Source organism: Solanum stenotomum, chromosome 4 (genome assembly GCF_019186545.1).
Source record: "Solanum stenotomum isolate F172 chromosome 4, ASM1918654v1, whole genome shotgun sequence".
Taxonomy (NCBI): domain Eukaryota; kingdom Viridiplantae; phylum Streptophyta; class Magnoliopsida; order Solanales; family Solanaceae; genus Solanum; species Solanum stenotomum.
Window position 1 is genome coordinate 677,454 of NC_064285.1, and position 22,481 is coordinate 699,934.

Consider the following 22,481-nt stretch of genomic DNA (forward strand, 5'->3'; position numbering starts at 1 on the left):
ATGATATTTTGGGAGTTGCTTTGCTAGTTGTAGGACCTCTTTTTTTTTATATAGCAAAAACCGTAATAACAAGGATATTATTTAGCAAAAAATGTAACGAATCGAGTAAGACTGACCCATTTTAAATAATTCAGAGGTATATTTGATCCTCTTCAGTCGTGATTCGTATAGTTATTAAGCTTTTTTGATTTAAAATGCATGGAAAATCTCCTTATCTAAATCCACCATACGTGTTCATTTTCAAATCATCAAATTTATTTTGTGCATGTGTAAACTAGCCAAAGAAAATCAATAAAAAACTATTAGAGTGTTTTTTTTTTTGGGTCATTTTTAATTTTATTTTTGGAGCTCTAGTTTGAACATATGACCATATAATAAAAAACGTTTTGGTTTGTTTTCTTTTCAACTTTAAAGTAAGCAGACAATAAAAATATTAATACAGTTTGTGTTTTAGAAAGTTTCAACAAGTAGGACCTCATGTTCCTTACTTTTCCATCTTTCTTCTCTCTTGCGATTTCGATCTCACCAGGTAAAAATTTATCCACACTCGATGTTACAACAAATATGTTACTGTATTGACACATCTATAAAATTACAAAAGTTGAAATAATATGTTCATGACCAAGAGTTTAGACAAATACAACAATAGTTACGCCTCAGTCTCAAACGAGATGAGGTTGGCTATATGAACTCTCATCGACAAATGTCGTGTGCTTATTGTTTTCTTCAATAAGATACTTAATGTAGTCCAAGCTTATAAAGAAGACACCCTAAATGAGGTGAAACTAGAAAATAACAACATTATACAAAAAATATGAAATCAATGTCAAGCACATAAATAGTGATACAAATGTGACTTCCAAGTATTTCCCTGCACTCAAATAATCCACAAAAAAATACACGACGAGAGCTTCCGAGAGCGTTTTATTCTCCTTCACTCAAAACTGGAACGATGAGTGGTTTCAGCTGCGCAAGGTACACGATTGCCCACCTATCCAAGAAAAAAAAACACGAAACGATGAGTTTTCTTCTCATTGTTGAATGCTAAATCCCAATTTAACAACGAAAATAGAAAATAGAGAATTATTACTCCGGTACATGTAACTTGCAATAACGACTTCTACTACAGTCAAACCTCTCTATAACAACATTGTTTGTTTTGATACATAACATGAAAGACCGGTTCCCAGATAATATGATTGTTGTAGTGAAATGTTTATATAGAGAGGTTTGACTATATTACTATTACATGCGATTCTCAAAATCACTACCCAAAGTGAGAGACTTATGACAGTTCTATATGGGGAAATTTTATACCGTTTTTCAAATCCTACTGACATGCTCTTATAATCAAAACGACAAACTCTAATGGTACTTTTAAGTATGTACAAAAAGACGGTCTTTCTTTCTCAACCTCCACGTCCAGGCTAACACCTCCATATTAAAAATGAACCGGAAGGAGTATTGAAAAGGAACAAGAGCCAATCTCCCTATTCTTTAGAAACTCAAGAATAAAACATTTCTTATCGTGAAAAAAACAACATAGCAACAATAAGATTCCATCATTGGAACAGAAACTTATCAAAGACAAAAGCAAAATTAGCACTTCTGCTTAGCTGAACCAACTCGGCCACCCTTGCGGATAAAGTTGGGAGTTTATTCAGAACCACCATAAGGCATTTCATAGCGACTAATAAAACAAGCATTTAGTAGGAGAGTTCTGTAGAATTAACCTAAATAATATTATTGAAAGCACTTCCCTATCACATAATTTTCACCCACTATCCTCACCAACCTCATCAGCTTCCCTACCACATCATCATTGTCAATCAATATACCCGCACATAAAGCAGGAGGACAGGGGAGAGACAGAGTCTGTGTATGTTTGTGTGTGTGTGAAGGAATGGTAGTTCCCACTTCCCATCCGGGAAAGTCTTGAGACAAGCACCAAGACAAATGGATGAAAATTGAACATGTTTCATTTTCTAATATAGAGAAGCAAAGCCGAATGAAGTAAAACTAGTTGACAGCCCCATGATTCTTGAAAAGAAAATTACAAAAATAATGAACCCACGAGAGAGAACATTGAACATCGTTACAAGTGCATTCATCTAATGACAATTAAGAGAGATAAATAATGACATCGCACGAAGAAGGGAGATCTCTGTGTTTTTTTTTTTCTTTTGGATATGGTAACATGTTGACTCAAACCCAAACTATAAGATTGGAGGTGGAGGGTGCTTTCTAGTTGAGCTACCCTCTCTTGTCAATCACATAAGAATCAAAGTTTATATCTATGTGCTCAGGCTCTTCAAAAATATCATTGGGTGCGTGACGGTCTGACGGAACTTCCAAAAGCAATGCATTTTTGGAAGATTACAAGTGCGACAACAGTTTTGAAGAGTTCGAGCGGCATAAGGTTTATATATAGATTCCAGCACATTACTTACTCTCCAAAATGTGAAACTTCGAAAGTATAGAATATATATAGCAAATCTACATCACATTAATCCAAAAAGAAGCATTTCTATGTTTCATCTATAAGACAAAATTAGATAATTATAAGGATTAGCTACGGGATTTGTGAGGCTAGGATAGTATTCACAAAGCATAGTTGTTGACATTGCAAATGAAATTTTTTGACAGAAAAGTCAACTAAGACACTTCCAAATTTAGATTATATATCAACAGACCTGATCGAAAAATATTTAAGCCTCTTAGAGTAGGTTCAGATATAAAGCACGCAATTATGCATATATTTCATACTTTATGAGGAAGTCAAGCAGATGTAATAGCATAAGCACTATGTTCAACTAGTCAAGCAAATCGTAAAATTCCTCAGCAAAAAGATAATCTTATAGGTATCGCACACTTTGCATTAGTAATTTCTCTATTATATAATCCCTTTGAACATCAAAAGATAAAATACAGGAAACATGACAAAGCAAAGTCAGGGAAACATCTTACTACTACCAGGCTTCAAGTCAAACACATGAACTCATGCTGTCATGTTTTGAGGAAATAGTATCATGTTATGTCTTATTTTGCTTTACTTTGTACATGTTTGTGCATATGTAGATGTGTACGGGAGCGCACAGGTGTGTCTCTGTGTGTGTGTGTGTGAGAGAGAGAGAGAAAGAGATAAGAGGGAGGCAAACTCACATCATCCAACAGCATACTGTAGCCGTGATGATCAATGTCAAGTGTAACCTGCATCACAAAATTCAATTAGCTATTAGAAACAAAGACCAAAACTATTTCAGCGGAAAGACACTAACTTAGAATTTAATGCATCATGGGTTGGATCCGGGAGACCTCAGTAGAGTAATTAAGACAAAATTAGCAAAACTAAACAGCAGACCGACAAAAATTGCAATTTGCATTTCAAGTACAATTGCATTTGTTTCTTTCGTCATCTAAAATGCCTGAATCATGAAACACTATACGAGTCAATTTAATTTATAGCACAAAGAATAATCAAGATCTCCATGATACATAGTAATGATAATATTAGATAATCACTATCCATCAGATTTAATAGTCATTGACCTGGATATGGATCAAAGACTAGAAAACAAAGAAGCCTGGATTAAAGACCTACAGTTAATATAAGTGCCTAGAAGAACGATCGAACAGAAATAGCTGATAGCACTAACGAAGCATAAAACAAAACACAATACTGACACCCCACCCACCCACCCCAAAAGGATTACGCATTTTCTCTATAGATGCATAACAGGGGAGGAGCTATTGTTCTGCCTACAGGTTCGGCAGAACACAGTAACTTTAGCTCAATTATCTTTTGACATGTATAAATAACTTATTCAGAACCCGTTAAGCTCATCTTTTCTAGAATTCAAAATCCATAAACTTAAAGACCGTAGCTCCGGCCCTCAGAGCTCTGATGCAAAGTTCTATTGCCAAAAAATGTTTTTTTCTTACACAACAAACCAAACAAGACCTAAAGCAATAACAAAAAGAAATGAAATCGAAACCGAACAACCACATCAGTAATGCAGACATTTTATCAATAATCCAGTGTTTTATACCAGAAATCAAACTCAACATTAATAACTCAGCTTTCTATGCCAAAGATTTCATCTTTTTTCATAAACAACAACAACAAACATAAAAAACCCTAAACAAATAATGATATTCAAATTTGAAGCAAACAAAGGCAAATTAAAGAAATTTGACCATACAGATTAGTAGAAGGCCCTCTATTGCAGCATATTCTGGCACATAGAGACGCAATAACACCCACTACCACAAAAATTAGCGTTGTCACCAAAAACCCCATTTTCGTCCCTGATCTCACAGTGCAATAGCAAATCTGTTTTCTGCAACAAAAAAAATGGTAGAAAAATTAAATTCGAACTATATTTTAACAAAAAAACAGATTTTTGAGCTGAAATTAATACCTGTAGATATTGAGATTTGAAATTTGAGATTGAATTGTAGCAAAATCTGGAAAAAAATAATTGTGTTGAATTTTTTCCTGTTCTTGATCTAACGAGAGATAGATTAGTCGTCAATTTTGGATTGATTTGGGATATTGGGCCAGTTCGGGTTTGTGTTTGGCCCACCTTACGAATATTTGGGCTTTCTTTGCATGTTTTGAGTCCAAAAGGCCCACTCCAGATATGAAAATAGCTACTCCCTCCGTCCCTATTTACTTGTCCATATTTCCTTTTTTAGTTGTCCCTATTTAGTTGTCCATTTTGACAAATCAAGAAAGAACAACAAATTTTTTCCTATTATACCCTTATTTACACTTCTTGAAAATTGTAAAAGTGTATGTTGTTTCCCTCCAATTTATTTTACTTGAATTCAAATAAGTGGTTGTAATTTTGAAGTGAAAAGTTGTCATAAGGGTAAAATTGTAACTTCACTGTGCTAATCATTGTTGCCTTAATCTGTGTGCCATTTCTAAAGTGGACAACTAAAAAGGGACGGAGGGAGTAGGTCGGTAGTGTATACACCATCTTATACTCTCGTTCCTTTTCCGATAAACTCTCGGCTCGAGTAAAACACAAATAGGTAGAGTAGTGTTTTAGGCTCAATCAAACTAAGTTCAGTGTGTAACAACATTGTATACCTCATTATATAATATAGTTTTTTTTCTGGGTTTCCCACATCGTTTCTGCTACTTAGGGGGTAAAACGTTCCCTAACAAAGACGATTCTGTATTTAGGAGGACTCGAATCTAAGATTTATGCTTAAAAATGGAGGAGTAATTAACACTCCACTCCACCATAAAGCTTGTTGGTCATTAGATAAAACTAGCTCGCCACAAATACAAACAACTTCTACTTTCAAAACACATACATATATACATATACAGTTGATCACACATATATATACACACATAAAATCTCGATTTGTCAATAACGCTATTTACAAAATTTTCTGTTTTTAACTAAAGCCCAATAATTCCAAGTTAGAGAAGCCCAATTAACACTTGGAAATTTCCCCTTTGGTGTATATAAAGTAAAAGGGAAGTGGAAACCCTAAAAAACAAAGCAGATCTCCTTCAATCAGCGTTGGCCAATACATTCTGAAAAAATCTCAAATCTTATTTTGAGGTAATTATCATGAAAATATGTATTGGAAATTGCTGTTTGTACTATAGTTTATAAGAAGATCTAATAGAAAAAACCTCAAAAGGGTTAGGCATCTCAGAAAGCCATTGTTTTGTTTTTCAATCAACTTTTGGCTCGCTATGGTGCCTACAAAATATATATATACATATACACAAAAATATTTCTATGTTCTTTTAGATAGGTGAAGAATTTGATTGATTTTCATTTTTTGCATTAATTATTATAAAGATTTTCAAGTTTTGCAAACTTTTTTTTTTGTTAGTTTGAATGTTATATAGTCACTTTTATTAGTGGTTGCTATACCGATTACTATACGGAGTCACTTTTGTTATTGAATTCTATACGAAATCACATTTGATATCAAACTTCACTTTTGTGTTCAACACGGAGTCACTTTTATTAACGAAAACCATATGGAGTCATTTTTATTAAGGAAACCATGAGTCACTTTTATTAACGAAGTTATGCTATATAAAGTCACTTTTATTAACGAAGCTATGCTACACGGAGTCACTTTTATTAATGAATTCTATATAGTCATTTTTTGTTTGCCTTTATGGGGTTATTTTTGTTAGTGAGCGGTCTTTAGCTGAATTTTTCTATGTGAATTCTAATTTAATCAAAATTCGAATATTAGATGGAAAATGAGAAAAGAAACATCACTTAATTTGCATCCTCAACAAAAGTAGAAAAAGATATAAATTGATTTAGAATTTANCTTTTATTAATGAAGCTATGCTACACGGAGTCACTTTTATTAACGAATTCTATATAGAGTCATTTTTTGTTTGCCTTTATGGGGTTATTTTTGTTAGTGAGCGGTCTTTAGCTGAATTTTTCTATGTGAATTCTAATTTAATCAAAATTCGAATATTAGATGGAAAATGAGAAAAGAAACATCACTTAATTTGCATCCTCAACAAAAGTAGAAAAAGATATAAATTGATTTAGAGTTTAGTAGACAAGAAGCAAGAGAAAATTACAAATAATATTTTTCAAAAATCAAGCACAATTATTGGTATTAATAACATCTATAGGTTCACCAGCTTGAGCAGCCATAGCAAGTTCAAATTGTTTAATAGAAATTGATGGAAAAGAAATAATTTCAGGAGGTTTTAAATTTTCCCATCCTTTAATTGGATTTATTGTTGTTGATCCATCCCATCCTATGTGTGTTAAATGCTTCACATCGGTTGGATATCCTATTTCTATCTCTGTTTCCTCTTCCTCTACCTCTACCTCTTCTCTTCGCGCTGAAAAAAAAAAAGAAGGCAAATATAAGAATAAAAAATTGCAAAAAAAATATAAAAAATTGAATTGTGAAATTGTGGTGTTAAAAATTGTTACTAGTGTTGTATGTTGGTTGAGGGAATGAGTTATTGGCTTGCGATATGATTTTTTTAGTGTTGAGTTAGATATTAAGTATGTAATGGAATATTTTGTATGCATTGTTATCCTTTTGTACGGTGTGAACAATCATCATTATCATCTATTGAGCTAGAGTTTTTGATAAGTCAAATATATAGACAACCTTTTAAAGAAATCACTAATTTTCAGTTAGATATTTCAACTAAGATCATATCTTATTAGATGATATCGGATGTATGATTGTATAGTTGTATGTGTGAAATGTGTCTATTGAATGCCTCAAGTTGATGTGACACAATTCATTTGGAGTTGAGTGCGATAATGTGTGAAGCTTTTTATTTGGTATGTCTTATAGAAAGCATCTAATTTTGATGTAACAACTATATTACGTAATTGTACCTTGAATTTGTTTCATATAAGCCCTAGTCCTTTCGACCTAGATCTCCATCAGTTGTTGTGGACTTATAAGTAAAATATACTATAATTGATATTCAATAGGCACATATCAGTCGTATATTAAGTGTTTTATCTGTAAAAACCTTAGTTAATGTGTCTAAATGAAAACAGACAACAACTTCAAGAACATCATGTAAGTATTTGACCTTTTTAGTTTTGTTTTTGTATGGATTTGTGACAAGTGGGGAAGTATAGATAGAACAAGAAATCTTACAAATAGATAGTTATACAATGGACAATAGCTTATTACTTACCAAATAGTTGTGAAAAACCTTTGAAATGCCTTTTCAATCTTTGCACATTTTGTGAAAATCTTGGTCTTGTCATGGCCCAAAATCCCCAAAAGCTCTTCATTTTTACATTTGATGAGCTCTCTTCTCCTTCTTGTCTTTCTTGAATAAGCCATACACACAAATTAAAGTAGCAATGTTACAAAAAGATAAAAAGAATAACAACATATACAAAAAGATACTTGAGTAAGAATCAATCACTAATACTTAAAAGTTGTTTTTCTTTTATCTAGAACTCGTATAGATTAAATTCTAAATCTAGCCTCTAAATGTGAGACACATTCGAATAACATTCTTTATGTATACAAGTTTGAACAGAAGTTACTGAGTTCTGACAAAATATGGGGTAAGAGGGGGTGGGGGGGTGGGGGGTGGAGGGTGAGACATAAAAGGGGAGAAAACCATACTTATTTTTTGTGATGAGTTCTTGGTTTTCTCAAGTTGGCTGGTCACTCCAACACTTGACTCAGAACCACACCCTATAAAGAATGGCAAAATGAAAAACTTCTCTACTGATTTTTCCTTCATATTTCTTCCAATTAGCATATGAAATCAATAGTGAATTATTATAGCATATAAATCACAAATATTGAGAAGATATATATATAAATAGAAAGAGAGTTATAATAATAATAATGAGATGTGTTAAGCAATTGGCTTAAATAAGAAGTTAGAATGATTTTAGTTATAGACATACCCAATATTAAAGTAGGTTGGTGGCAATGTGGCATTAAATTAGAAAGCAAAAAAGAGAATATTATTGAAATGATGGAGTGGGTTAGAAACTTAATAAAGTGGATATATAGTTGGTTAAACTGTGCAACTCAGCCCAATATTGTCCAATTTTTATGAAATAAACAAAGCACACTAACCAAATCCTCCACCCCCCATGAAGTCTTTGTGTGTGGAGGGAGGGGGGTTACATGGTTTATACATAGTTGTACTTTTTCGGTATTTATTTTGCGCTCTGATTAATATGAAGTTTCTGTGGGGTAAAGTGTTGCTTATCAAAAGCAACTTTATATCAAAAGCGCGATTATAATATTTTTGATTAAGAACGATGAAGTAGTTACTGTTGTACCATAAATTTTTGGTGGTGACATATGACTTGTATGTTCTTTTTTAAGTGAGTGATGTATGTATGCCACGTTAACAAGGTTCCTATAGAAAGTATTAAAAGTATATATTTGTTGATAATAATCAGAATTTTGAATTCGAGTCTTGGATGTTGAGTTGCCTTATTGAGAAATTTTTCGATATGAATTTGGATTTGATGAAACTTCAATACTAATATCGAACATCAGGTGAGAAATTTCTTAAGATTAATTTAAGTGGAGCATGTCAAGTCATTCTAAAGGATACTTCTACAATCTTTCCTTTTTTAGTTTTAAAATCCCAAGTGAACCTACTCATTCCCTACTCTTCCAATCACATTGCATGAGGAAGAGTAAATCCAAAGGGAGTTTATATATAAAATATCATTCAAGTTGGCCACATGTAATTCTTCATTCTCACAAAAAGTAAAAAAAAGTCAGAAGAATTTGGTGTACTTTTATTTGATTTTTCCTCAACACCAGAAGTGGAATAGAGTGTTTATTTTATAAAAAAATAAAAATAAAATTCTCTTTTTTCATTTTTGGATTTGGTCCAAGCTGACTTGCTCCTTTTAGGTAGGCCTTGTCTAACCATAAAATTATTGTTATTTGCATCATTTTTTTAATCATTCGATATCTAAAGTTCACTAAATTAATTAATTCGGGAAACTTTTGAGTATTTGACGATTTCATATGTGTTGATGTTAATGATAACTCGTTATTTTGATGAATCATTTCTTCAGACATAATAAGTTTATAAAAACTATTGCCGTTAGTTAATTATTTGGTACTTGAAGCCGCTAAATGGAGTAATCCAAATTTACACCAGGTAGGTTCATCTAAAGAGATAAATCGCGTCCTACAAAAAATAATACATTAACATAACTCAAACTCGAGAACTCTGATACCATTTGAGTGTACCCCTTCACATATATGTAAATTGGAATAACAAGGACATATGTCATGATTTACACCATATGGAATTTGAAGGGACACAAAAGTTGGAACTTTACTTTCAAACACATTAAACAGAATCCTTTCTATTACTCTTCTTTCTTTCTTTGTTTTCCAACAGTAGTTAAATAGACAACAGTAACCTATATATATTGGGAAAAAAAATATACAACTCGTGATCGCGATTTCTTATATGGAAACGAGTTATGTAACATCAGTGGTACTACCAGTGTAGCCGATAACTGGCAGCTTGCATAATGGGGTGGAGGAAGTAAGCACCTAATGTCAATGCTGTTATCGATAAATATGGCAATCTGATAAATTCCTTGTAATAATCTTCAGGCAACTTTTGACGACCATCAAGAATAGCTGCAAATGGAATGATACTCGTTCTGTTCTTCACGACTTCAAAAGCCTCACCATATCGTATGGCTAACCTCCGGTCCCCATTCCAGGCACCAAACAGATGATGTCCTATCAAACCAACTGAGGCTGCCACTGCAACTGAATTCCCAATCCACAGCGTGTGAGCTAAGCACCATATCACCTGCCCAACCAGCTAATATGGGGAATGGAGGCTTCAATTAGCTATCAAAGACGGAATAACTTATACCAAGTAATGAGACAGCAAATAAAAGAAAAAAATACTGGATTGTGGTGTAACACACATGCACAAAGACACTTATTTTCTCGATTTTCAGGGAGAGAGGTATCAAAAACGCCCCTTTACTTAACTAATTGAAGCTAAATACACCCCAGATCTTGCAACATTAGTGAAATACACCCCTAAATTCTCATCAAGTTTAGGGGTGTTTTCAACACTTCTCTCGATTTTTATTAAGAACTCCATGCTCCTACAAGAGTTTGAGACCACTTGCATATCGGGAGTGTTTCAGGGGTGTATCTAAGTTTAGTTAGTCAAGTAGAGGGATGTTTTTAAGGCTGTCAATAGTCCAGGGATGAAACTAATAATTTGCGCCAAGTTTAGGGGTGTTTCTGATACTTCTCTCATTTTCAGGACTAGAGATGATTCCTCTTTACTAAATCCTCATTTATGGAACAGCTTCATCAATTTGGTAGGTTTCTTTCCTTTTATGAATTAGCAGAACTGGGATTACAATAACCTTCACCTCCTTTCATGTACAGACTCGTTCTGCAGCAACATCTGCCTGTCATTTCTTGTGATATTATTCTTTATGACATGCCTTATTTAACTCCTTCAAAGAAAACCATTGACCGATAGAGCCAATTCTTGATTCTAAGAATCCTAAGTGAAATATAATTTTAAATATCAGACTGAAATACACGAAAAAACTAAAAAAAGAAAACTCCTGAACCCTACAGAAATGATGAATAGAAATCATGACTCTAAACCTCCTCTGTCATAGTACTTATGTCATATCCTGGAAAATAGAAGAACCGGGGATCTAATCTTCAGCTTACTGAAGACATGACCCTAGATAGGAGGGTATGAAGGTCAAGTATTAGGGTAGAAGAGTATGAGATAGCCGAGTGTTGTTGTTCTTTTACGTGGGAGAGGAAGGGGGCTAGTCTCCTCTTCTCATCTCCTCCTTCTTTAGTAGTACTTATTCTTCAATTTTTTCTACTACCTGATGCCCCATTTGCTTTGTATATCTCACTATTTTGTTGTCATTATTTTTCTTCTTATCTGCTTTGATTACACTTCTTTTGACCTGAGAGTCTATCGGAAACAACCTCTCTACCCCACAAAGGTAGGAGTAAGGTCTGCGTACGTACATCCTACCCTCCCCAGTGTCATATCCTGGAAATTAAAACATAATACGAGGTACAAAGTGAAGTGGTTTGAATCCACAGTTGAAATTTAATTTGGAAAGAGATTTGAAACTAAAAGTAGGCATTGGTGTTTCGGGACAAGGCAAATTATGAAATCATTCAGTCGGTATCTTCTACAACGGTAGGTTACATTTTAGTGAAAGTTGAGCATTTACCTGTGGATGCCTGGTAATCCTCATAATCCCAGTTTCCCAAAGATGCATCTTGGGCTTGTCAACAGCTGCTACCTCTAGTAAATTGAATGTCGATGGGTATAGGAAGAAGAAGGAAATAAAGTTAGAAATCCAAACTAGTTCATGAATCCCAGCAATGCTGTTTAATTGCCATAACTGCACTCCATCGTATCGGTGGTTAATGAAATACGCCTGTAAATCACCATAAGAACCTTTCGTTATGTTAAATTTCCATCTATCAAGCTTTGCACCGTAAAATTATAAAAGTTACCGAAAAAGAACTAAATTCTCAGTTTCTGCATGGCAGACTAGAAACTCACTATTGTGCTGACTGCCAATGGCAGAGATACCCCAGCAAACAATACACGAAAAGCACGCTCTCCAATGAGTTCCTCACCTTTGTCTCTAAGACTAGCAAGACCGCTGTGGACTATAGCGAAAATCAAGGTAAGGGAAAGCATTACAATCTGCATAGAAACATTTGGATAAACTCTCAGCAAACAGAAATTTATGTATGCAAAATTAAAAAAATTATAGTGTATGCTGGTTACCAAGAAAGCCAAAATGGACGCGAAGTAACTAAGAAAGAAACAAACAGAAAAGAAATCAAGACAACTTTATGTTGGCCAATATGATTCATCGAGAATTTAATGCATCACTTGCCTATTATCAAGCCAAGAAGAGTGACAGAATGAACCAGAACAAATAAATACTTTCCGAGCATTATCAAGGCTATATAGTCTTCATTGCAAGGTGAAGACATAATGTTATTCTACATGTGCCCAAACATAAGAAACCTTGTTGGTTAACAACTTCAAATCGACCCTCCTTCGTTGGTTCTTGTTTGACTATCAATTGGTATCTCATAGAGTTCTTTGATAAAACTATACTAACAAAAGCTTCCCCTTGTAAAAGTCTTGAATGTAAACCAATTCATAATTTCGTTTGTATTATTTAAAGTAACTACACAAGACTAACACCAAGTGACAAACAAACAAAGAAGAAAATAACAATATTGAAATCAATAAAAGAATTTAACGAAATTATTATGAATGAAAGTTTGCAGATAAAGATTTTATCTATCTTTTTCTCATCTCCAAGCTTAAAAGCTTGATCCTACAAGCTCAATCCCTAACTGTGCTGATAAATTAAACTAATTCCTGATTTTTAAAATACAGAGGCCCAGGATGACTGGTGTTGCCACCTTTAATTTATATGCTAGTCTACAACAACAACAACAACAACGGGTCTGGAGAGGGTAAGATGTACACAAACCTTACCCCTACCTTTGCGGGGTAGGGAGGTTGTTTCCAATAGACCCTCGGCTCAATTATATGCTAAAGCCTAGATAGCAGAACTTAAAAGTCTTAAGCCACATTTCATTGTAAAAACAAATTCATAACACAACAATCAGTGGGTGATGTCGCACAAGGGTGTGAGCTAGCGGTCACTGAGACTAGAATGAAGACCAGGATTTAAATCCCGACAGCAGCCAAAAACAAAGAAGAGTTTGATAAACTCTACCTATTTGCCTAACGCTTGGTGGATAGAGTTACCTAATACCTATATCGGTAAGAGGATATAAGTAACCGGTAAAATAGTAAAGGTGTGCTGGAACACTACTATTAAGAAAATATGCATATGAAAAATAACCAAGCTTTGGCAGAAGTGCTACAAGGAGTGCAAATGAGCTAGGAAGAAGTGGGAACTCCGTCCCCTTCCAGAAAACTACAAAAATTTATAATCACTATCCAATAAAGTTAAGAAACAGAAAATAGAATAATGGAATCCCAAGTAAGAAATTATTCTTAATACACATAGAACGCATTTTTCTATGTGTTTAACTTTATACAAGTTTAAGTCTCTACTTGTGCACGGACATACATATGCCAAGTTAAAAGGACATATTTATGCGTTATACCTTTCAGAAAAGATATCATTTTTTTCCTGTTCTAACAATTTATACAACTACTATAACCAAGTAAAGAACATAATCGAAATCAATATCTCAAAGCCCAATTCAGCAAAAGTAAATAAAAACAGAACAGATAAAGCAATTAAGCAAAAATACCCACCTCAGGGCTATCTGAAATACTAGAAACAGAATCAATGAATGATTTTCCAAATCCAGTAGAATTGTCAATCCAAACAACATTAAGAACATAAAGCACAACACCAAGAATCCCAGTAAAATAAACCCAAGATGAAATCTTTTGTTTGGATAACTCAAATTCAGCAGAATCTTCACCCACCACCAAGATTTCATCTTTTTCATCTGTTTGTGTTCTTCCCACTGAAATTGGCCAAAATTCCTTTCTGGGGTTTGAGGGAAATGGAAAAAAGGAAGTGGGAAATGATAAAAATGGAGTCTTGGTGGTGGGTTTGTTGGTGGAGTGATATGCTATGGCTATGGTTTGTTTGGGACTTGGAATTTTATGGTGTTTTTTTGATAATAAAGGAGAAAAAGGGTGTGAGAGGAAAATTGAAGTTGCCATTTTTACAAGATTATGTGAGCTCTAGTGTGTGTGTGTGTGAGAAGTTTTGGTATATATAACTTGTTTTGGCCAAGTTCTTAGTTTTTTTTTTTCAGTAAATAAATAAAAAATGGGTGTAGAGTAAATGGGAGAGGGGATTTCGAGGTGGAAAGTTGAATTACACAAATAAAGTGAAAATTCAACAAATTGACTGAGTTGGTAAAATTATATTGAGCAATCTTTTTTGTTGCAAGTATTTTTCAAATATTAAAAGTATTTTTAAAGGAAATTCTTCTTTTCGTCTTTTAAAATAATAATTTATGTTATTATTCAAAAACATTTTATTTATTTATTTAACAAAAATGTGACCAAACAAGTAATTTGGCAAAGGGAGAGAAAGGAATCTTCAAGGAGTTGTGCTCTTTGGTGGGTATTTTGGATAGCTAGTGGAGGGAAGTGGGCAAATGACACTACTTGTAGCTATTTTTAGTGTTTTTTCTTGGTTTGGGTCGGCAAAAACAAAATAAAAAATGTCAACCTAATCATATATATACACGTAAGTAAGATAAAAATTTACTCGTATCAAGTGTTCACATCAAATAAATAAATGTATGATATATATGTATACATACAACGTACCTATTCTCGTTACATTAAAAACACCTAAATTCAATAAGTAAAATTGATTTGATGCAAATATCCAATATAAATAAGTATTCACCCTTGTTTGGTTAGTCGTTACTATGCCAACAATTTAGAATTATTCTTCCTCCTACAATTTAAATAAATAGAAGAAAATTATTCGATACTTTTTTTATCGTCACTAACATTTATCATTATCTCGACCAATTTCATTTCATTAATCACTAAACCTTGTGAATACGATACAAGCGATTTGAAACTTGAGTCAAATCAACTAAGTTGTGAATAGTAAGTAAAATGCATTAACGTATCTAACCCTTTTCCAACATTCAATTCTTGCTATACTAAATAACAATATAAACCACATTGTACATGTTTTCACATCTAGATTCAACTTACAAGCAATACCATAAATGGATCACACAAAACATTAATGTGTATATATATATAGATCGATTGCTCAAAGCACATGAAATTTGATGTTATAAAATGTTGATTGAAAAGGTACACGATTGTTGTGTCCTTTCTATAACTTAGAAGTCTCAGAGGGCTAATGGAGACCACAGTTCAAAACTCGAAGAATAGTTGATTCACCCTGACTACCCTCTTCCTCACTTGAAAAACAGGGCTTTGTTTGCGGCAAGTTTCAAACCTGAGGTGGTGAGCGATCCTATAACGCACACATGATCTTACCATAAGATTGGAATGTAAAACACAACATATTGGATAAATGAATGGTAAATTCCAAGGGTTGCTTCAATACTCCATTAGGAGTTCTACATCACTGTTGAAACCTGCATCAGAAAATTCTGATGAGATTCATAGAGATCACTATGCACATCAAGTAACACGAGAAATGATCCCTTTCTCCTCTGTCCACAAATACTACACAAAGAAAACTTCATTGAAACAAACCATAGCCATAGCATATGAGTCTATTTTCCTGCATACCATCCGAGAGAAATGAATCATGAGCAATTAAGTGAACAAGGAGAGTAACAAGCATTGAAAGCACATCTAAACCTCACACGACTTTTCCAGCAGACGAGACCCAACCAAATTACACTAACTTTTACCTAGATTCACAGCAAGAGAATAATAATACCTAACATCAAATTTATACACTAGGATGTACCATTGAAATGGAAGGTTGTTTTCACAGGGATTTTGTGAAACATAAAACTGTTGGATGGATATATCGCTCAAACTTAGGAGGTTTCTCGGAAAACCTGGTCCAACAAAAGTTGTTCTTGTGACCATTCTCTTCCATTGCTTGGATTTGAAGATGAGAACATCAGAAAAAGTCAGAAAGACACATTCCGTTCAACCTCAAACAAAAATAGAAGTACATAAATAGTAGACTCTAAAACAAGGGAAAATTAAGAACATTGGGATGTTGTTTGGGCACGTGCTAGCAGCACGTAAATTCAGTTTAACCAACTACGCAAATGAAACAGTACATGTTTTTCCTTTTACAAGATCTTACCACTCTAAACATCTCGTTCTCGGAAACAGGTCTAACCTGTAAGGCAAAAGTATCTTTTTGATGTATATAGTCTTCAAGAGTGGGTACTCTTAACAAAAAAATCTTATTGATGCATTGAGATAACTTCCACTCCCATTATAGCAAGTAAACCAAAGCTTATAATCCATTGGACAAGACAAAGAGCCAAGGGAAGGGCATTTCACACTTTCTTTCCTCTTTTTTTTACTAGTAATGGTTATGTGCGTTGCACGCATATTTTTATTAGTTGGTGTCAAAATCTCATATACAATTTTAATTGATATGTTAGATGATAAAAATAGATATTAAAGTATATTGAAAAATACAAGTTTCTAAGCATAAATATTAATCTTATATTTTAATCTCGTTACACTTACATTCAAAATGAATTTAATATTTGTGAAGTTAAAATATAAATTAAGGTAGTTTTGATCAATTTATATAATAGTTACTTTATATTAAACATGCATACATGTTTCTCTATGATGTAAAAGAATACAATATTTCCTTAAAATATTTTTGTTATAGAACATTCAACACAATTTTATATTAGATTTGAGATATATTTATCTACCTATAATAATTTACACATTTTTCTACCTAAAAAAGATAATGCAAAAGAAAAAAAAAACTCTTAATTCTGTTTAAATGCAAACCAATTGAATTAGTATTATATGTGGTTATTTGGTCTTTTCTCTTAGAGATATTGCTAGTGGGATTTACTTCAATATTTATGGTGTGGACATTTTATCAAGTCATTAAGGTAGTAAATATTTATAAAAATGGTGAAAAAAATGTACAAGTATGATATTATGATTGATTATGATGTAACTTTTCATTTAAGGTCTTTCCACTTGTAATATGATACAAGTTTTCTTATTTAATGATTAGTTAAATGATTTATAATATTATGATTTAGTGTAGCATTTTAAAGCTTCCTACTTTGGGCACGTGTGTTGCACATGTACTCCATAACGATGAATATGAATTATTATAAATCACATAATTTCTTTTAAAATTGTGTTTGAGTTGCATAAAAAAAAAAGTAAAATGATAAATGTTTATAGTGTATAGTCAACTCATAAGAAGAAACTCTTTTGTATTTAGTCATCCCCTTATTATAATTTCGATATATAAATTTTATATTTGTTTTAAAAGACAAAATAAAGTAGCAAAAACAAACATAGAGGCACACTACCTTATGATTAACTTCCTTAAAATATCTCTCTTGTCTTATAGAATAGAGTAAAAATATTACTTATTTAAAATTCTAGAAATCCTAATTGACTCTTGTTCTTCTACATTCTCTTTCTAATAAATAACTTACAATTCAGAAAATAATATTATAAAATTAATTAGATGTTTAATTTAGTCTATGGGTAAAATGGACCAACTTTTCATCTTTCAAGCTTCCTACTTTTAGTAAGACTAAACGTGCTTTGCACATGAGTCCTATGAAAGGTATGAATTACTGTCAAAATCACATTTTAATCAGTATCGCAAGCTATTCAAAAAAATACTATATAATTTATGATAGATGAACAATCAATGTATTCAAATAACTTCTTTATTGTATGTCAAATGGTTAGACATTTGATGAACCTGCAAAATTTAGTTTGGTAACTAAAATAATGAGCTACATTTTTAAGTTATTAGGTCCAAACATATGATATATTAGTATGTGCAAAAATAAATAACAAAAATGATTAATGTTTCTCCTTTAAATGCACAATTAGAAAATTTCTACATATACCTTAAATTGATATATATACTTCAAGTCCAACACCCATACAATTCTAAATGTTTCATGGAAGAAAAATTCTATAATGGAAAAAGAAAGCAAGAACGAAAAGTTGAGGATATTGCAAAGAAAGCCATCATGCTCTCAAAAGAAAACTTACTCTCTTTATCAACATAAAATTGTTCATTGTTTAATACTACACATATTAAATTTACTCTCTTTTTTTCCGCTGCTAAATTTTCTTCTTTATTACCAATTTTCAACAGTTTTTGGTTATCCTCACTTGCAACTTCTAACTCTCTTATTTTCTCATGTTGAATTGTGTAATTTTCATAATTCGATTTCCTATTGTGAGCTTTTATTTTTGTAAGTTGGTTCTTAAATAGCATTAAGAAATGACCCTTTAAATTCAAATTTTAATTCTGAAATTGATTTCTACATTAAAGTGATGAATGACTTTCCATATCATAACTTTTCAGATTCTTCCATTATGAGATTTATAATTGCGATTAAAAGCAATATGAATGTACTCATTTATGAAGAAAATGATAATTTAATTATTGAAGGGCTTAAGAACTTCAAATTCTACCATTATGTAATTAAAATATTTATATTTGATCAAATTTTAATTTAGTAGAGGGGCAAAATGGTAATTCAACTTTTCACTTTGGAGCTTCCTACTTATTATAATACTAGCTTTTGGAAACGTGTGTTGCACGTTTGTCCTTTGTAATTACTACAAGATGTCTATATACTTAAAAATTTGAATTTTAGAATAGAAAATATACTTGTATTGCATGCTAGATATTATAAATATTTGTAAATGATTTAAATACAGTTACAATATGTATGAATAGTTATTCATAAAATTAAGTAATCAAAAGAGAAGGAGCGTAACACCAAATTAAAGTTTAACATCAAAGGGAAAATACAAAAAAAAAAAACCCTAAACTTGGCACGAAAACTTACTTTAGTACTTAAACTTTACGGGTAATTATTTACCCCCCTTAACATATTTGAAGTGAATTAATACCACCTTAAAAATATAATACCAGTCTCAAGTTGGCAAGTGTATTACACACGCGCCACGTCATTGACACATTAGAACCACATAAGCGCGCCATGTCATAGCCACATTGAAAATTCTCTAAAATTTGATTTTTGATTTTTTAAATTCATTTCTTTCTTTCCTTTTCAGAATATTTAAATACTAGTTAATCTTTAGTTCTTAATTAGTTTAAGAAATATTGAAATCATTAGCAGTGATTTTTTTTCAATACTCAACGTCATTTACTGTCATGTCGATTGTCGGTGTTCTTCATTTTTTTTATTTTTATATACTAATCAAGGTCTAATTCTTAACTAATTCAAGAAAAAACACATTTATTTGTAGTGATTTTTTTTAAAAAAAAAAAAACTCTCTCTACTCATTGCTTCAATCGCCATTGCCAACCATTAACATTATAGATCGGTTGACAAAACCTCATCTTCTTTTATGCCCAAGTCTTTATTTTTCAAAAAAATTCATAACTTTTTAAGACAAAATCAAATCTCCAAAGTAAAGAGTAAAAAAAACTATGTGGGTCTTGAATGTGATTCTTTTTGTTTATGTGTTTAACGAAGAAATGTACTTTGAATGTAGAGTTTGAAGAAGGAGAAAGAGGATGGGGTGGGGTGGGGATAGGGTGGTGGGGAGTTTGAGGAAGAAAAGACAAGCAGGTAGAGGGGGGGTGGTGGGTTTGAAGAAGAAGAAGAATGGGGTGGGTGAGTTTCGTTTTTTTTATCATTATATATATAAAGTGGGACCATTACTTTTTTAAAAAATAACTTAACGCTCTTTCAAAAAAATTACTTTTCTTTTTTTGCCACATCATCCGTTAGGATGGTATTAAATTCACTCGAAATGAGATAAGGGGGGTAAATAATTACCCGTAAAGTTTAAGTACTAAAGTAAGTTTTCGTGACAAGTTCAGGGTTTTTTTTTATGTATTTTCCCAACATCAAATGGACAATCTGACAATCATATCAAATAGTTTTAAGAAATTGTAAATTTCACATGAGTTATTAGTTGCGAAAATCTCACATAATGTTTGAAGATAATATATAAAAATTTATCAATATCCATTACATTATTATAGCATTACAATAAATTATACAACTTCAGAAGTACATTATGTTCATCCCACCAATATTCAAAAATAAAATGAAATAGAGTAGACTAAAAACAATAAAATAGTTAATGAATTCTAAAACTTTTAAATTATTACAAAAACTAAAGAGAGAAATAGTTCCAGTTTAAAAAAATAGAAGAACTTCAATAACTAACAAAAACATAAATAGATCTAATTTTTTTTTATTGCATATGTGATGAGCAATCACATCCATCAACAATTATACCTTAGAATAACAAAGTGTATGCATTAATAAAAAGTGACTGTGATGAGCAATGTAATTACATCCACCAATAATCATTCATCAACAATTATACATCGGAATAACTAAGAGTATGCATTAATATAAAATGATTTTGAAAACAATTTTTTGGTATGTATAGTTACAAGTTTGGAATTATAAAAGTCATTTAAAAAATTGATGATACACATAACATCTATGAGAATTAGATTGGTTAAAGTTGGGATATGTAAAGTTTCTGACTAAAATCTAAATATGTATGCCATATTAAGATGTATGGTAATTCAAAGGATGTTTTGTTCTTTAACGTTAATGGATATTTCAGTTTTTAAAGGATATAATTTACTTTTTTTTAACCCACCCATTTTGCTCCCTTGGTGACTCAAACTCGCAACTTTTGGATTGAAAGTGAGGGGTGCTTACCATCCGAGCAACTCCCTCTCGTCGGATATAATTTACTGTCTTTTGTTGTTACAAAACACTTCATCTACCGAACTCCATTTTAGAATAAAAATAAATTAAATATTCCGTGAATACTTCATCTACCGTACTCCATTTTAGAATAAAAATAAATTAAAATATTCCGTGAATTAATTCTACCTAGAAATATAATGGATTAATACCATATAAGTATTATTTAATATTTTATTAATTAGTCTTTTTAATAATATTTAAATTTAGTGAAGGGGTAAATCATAATCCTACTTTGAAGTTAAAATCTTCCCACTTATAATAATAAATAATAATAATAGTTTCTGGGCTCACCCTCCGCTCGTGTACCTATATCAATCAATACACTTTTTTTAAAAAAAACATAAAGATTATTAATAATATTATTTTATGTTTTAAAATTAAAAAGAGTATATACTCCTTAAAATGATGAGTTTTAATTTTTCTAAAGTTCACTAAATGGCATGTGTGAACTTTATGTGCCTTGATTTATTTCATTTTTTACATATGAATTTAGATTAATTGACAATTCTTTGAATCAATGAGATTTTTCATCCAAATACTTTTTTTCTAGATAGAATAAATGAAATAATAAAGTTCTAAATTTAACCAATAAAAAACATAAAGTTACAGAATACAATAATATTTGGCAATACATTTTTCTTCTTCAACGCTTCCTCTTCTTTCCGTTATTAGGGGTATTTATTTACAAATCACACCATGATTTTACTGTCAGACAAGTAGTAAACCATTTATAAATTCTAAAAAAACGTATTAAATATAATGCAAGCTAATTTTTGTAGATTTAATTATGAGAAAAAAAACTAATTGCATAAGTTATTCAATTATCTTATCCCATAACCTAAAGTGTAGAAGAATTACATAATGCAGTAGTATTATGCATACATTGACATATATCATAAACACCACATTAATTCAATTACTACAGGATAATCAACTTGTTATAACAAACATAATCTTTAAAAGAAGATTGGTACATCACACATGTAAATGAAAAATTTGTTTTCTTTTTCATTGCCATTATTCAATTTACCTTCTTTCAACCAAAAATTTGAATGTACCAAACAATGAACCAAGTAAAAATATGCAACATTGAAATGAAAAATAATACTTACCAAACAACAAATAAATGTCTATGCCGCCTTTAACCTTCTTGAAGAATTCCTCGAATACACTGAAATGACTAATATTCTAGTCCAGATATCTATATTCTCCAAGAAACTACTGTCAATAAATTAACAAAACAACATACATATTCTTTCACACAAATAGATTTGTTTTACCTCATGAATGTTGAGCAGACTTTTTGTCCAAATGAAACTCTCTCGAATTATTTCTCACTTGTTGCGTTAAAAACATAAAATTTCGATTAAAGAACGAAACAAAACCTGTAATATGAGTTCTATCTATATACATATATAACTAAAATTTATTGATCAAGAGAAATATGAAAAATTAGAAGTATAATTTGTGAGATAAATCAA

At 31.7% G+C, this 22,481-nt stretch overlaps 3 protein-coding genes across 3 annotated transcripts; all 3 read right to left on the minus strand.

Annotated features, from left to right (window-relative positions):
* Window positions 1-592: 592 nt before the first annotated feature.
* On the minus strand, window positions 593-4,561 carry LOC125862099 (V-type proton ATPase subunit e1). The gene is made up of 4 exons (XM_049542093.1): window positions 4,422-4,561; window positions 4,203-4,340; window positions 3,163-3,210; window positions 593-991 (listed from the first exon to the last, which is right to left on the minus strand). The coding sequence occupies exons 2-4, from the start codon at window positions 4,298-4,300 to the stop codon at window positions 925-927; spliced, it is 213 nt and encodes a 70-aa protein (XP_049398050.1). The 5' UTR covers window positions 4,301-4,340; window positions 4,422-4,561; the 3' UTR covers window positions 593-924.
* A 1,959-nt stretch (window positions 4,562-6,520) lies between these two features.
* Window positions 6,521-8,341, minus strand: LOC125862914 (CRIB domain-containing protein RIC4-like). Its single transcript, XM_049543035.1, has 3 exons — window positions 8,125-8,341; window positions 7,682-7,819; window positions 6,521-6,856 (listed from the first exon to the last, which is right to left on the minus strand). The coding sequence occupies exons 1-3, from the start codon at window positions 8,261-8,263 to the stop codon at window positions 6,606-6,608; spliced, it is 528 nt and encodes a 175-aa protein (XP_049398992.1). The 5' UTR covers window positions 8,264-8,341; the 3' UTR covers window positions 6,521-6,605.
* A 1,457-nt stretch (window positions 8,342-9,798) lies between these two features.
* On the minus strand, window positions 9,799-14,336 carry LOC125862454 (15-cis-zeta-carotene isomerase, chloroplastic). Its single transcript, XM_049542523.1, has 4 exons — window positions 13,829-14,336; window positions 12,074-12,220; window positions 11,736-11,945; window positions 9,799-10,324 (listed from the first exon to the last, which is right to left on the minus strand). The coding sequence occupies exons 1-4, from the start codon at window positions 14,246-14,248 to the stop codon at window positions 9,989-9,991; spliced, it is 1,113 nt and encodes a 370-aa protein (XP_049398480.1). The 5' UTR covers window positions 14,249-14,336; the 3' UTR covers window positions 9,799-9,988.
* Window positions 14,337-22,481: the final 8,145 nt, after the last annotated feature.

Excerpts from the sequence above, each read along its gene's own strand:
- LOC125862914 (XM_049543035.1), bottom strand. The coding sequence starts at position 8,263 with ATGCTAATTGGAAGAAATATGAAGGAAAAATCAGTAGAGAAGTTTTTC. Across the intron at positions 7,820-8,124 it reads GAACTCATCACAAAAAATAA|AAAGACAAGAAGGAGAAGAG; the intron begins GTATGGTTTTCT and ends GGCTTATTCAAG. Across the intron at positions 6,857-7,681 it reads AGGTTTTTCACAACTATTTG|CGCGAAGAGAAGAGGTAGAG; the intron begins GTAAGTAATAAG and ends TTTTTTTTTCAG.
- LOC125862099 (XM_049542093.1), bottom strand. The coding sequence starts at position 4,300 with ATGGGGTTTTTGGTGACAACGCTAATTTTTGTGGTAGTGGGTGTTATT. Across the intron at positions 3,211-4,202 it reads AGAGGGCCTTCTACTAATCT|GTTACACTTGACATTGATCA; the intron begins GTATGGTCAAAT and ends TTTGTGATGCAG. Across the intron at positions 992-3,162 it reads ACAGTATGCTGTTGGATGAT|GTGGGCAATCGTGTACCTTG; the intron begins GTGAGTTTGCCT and ends TTTCTTGGATAG.
- LOC125862454 (XM_049542523.1), bottom strand. The coding sequence starts at position 14,248 with ATGGCAACTTCAATTTTCCTCTCACACCCTTTTTCTCCTTTATTATCA. Across the intron at positions 11,946-12,073 it reads CATTGGCAGTCAGCACAATA|GCGTATTTCATTAACCACCG; the intron begins GTGAGTTTCTAG and ends GGTGATTTACAG. Across the intron at positions 10,325-11,735 it reads GGATTACCAGGCATCCACAG|CTGGTTGGGCAGGTGATATG; the intron begins GTAAATGCTCAA and ends TCCCCATATTAG.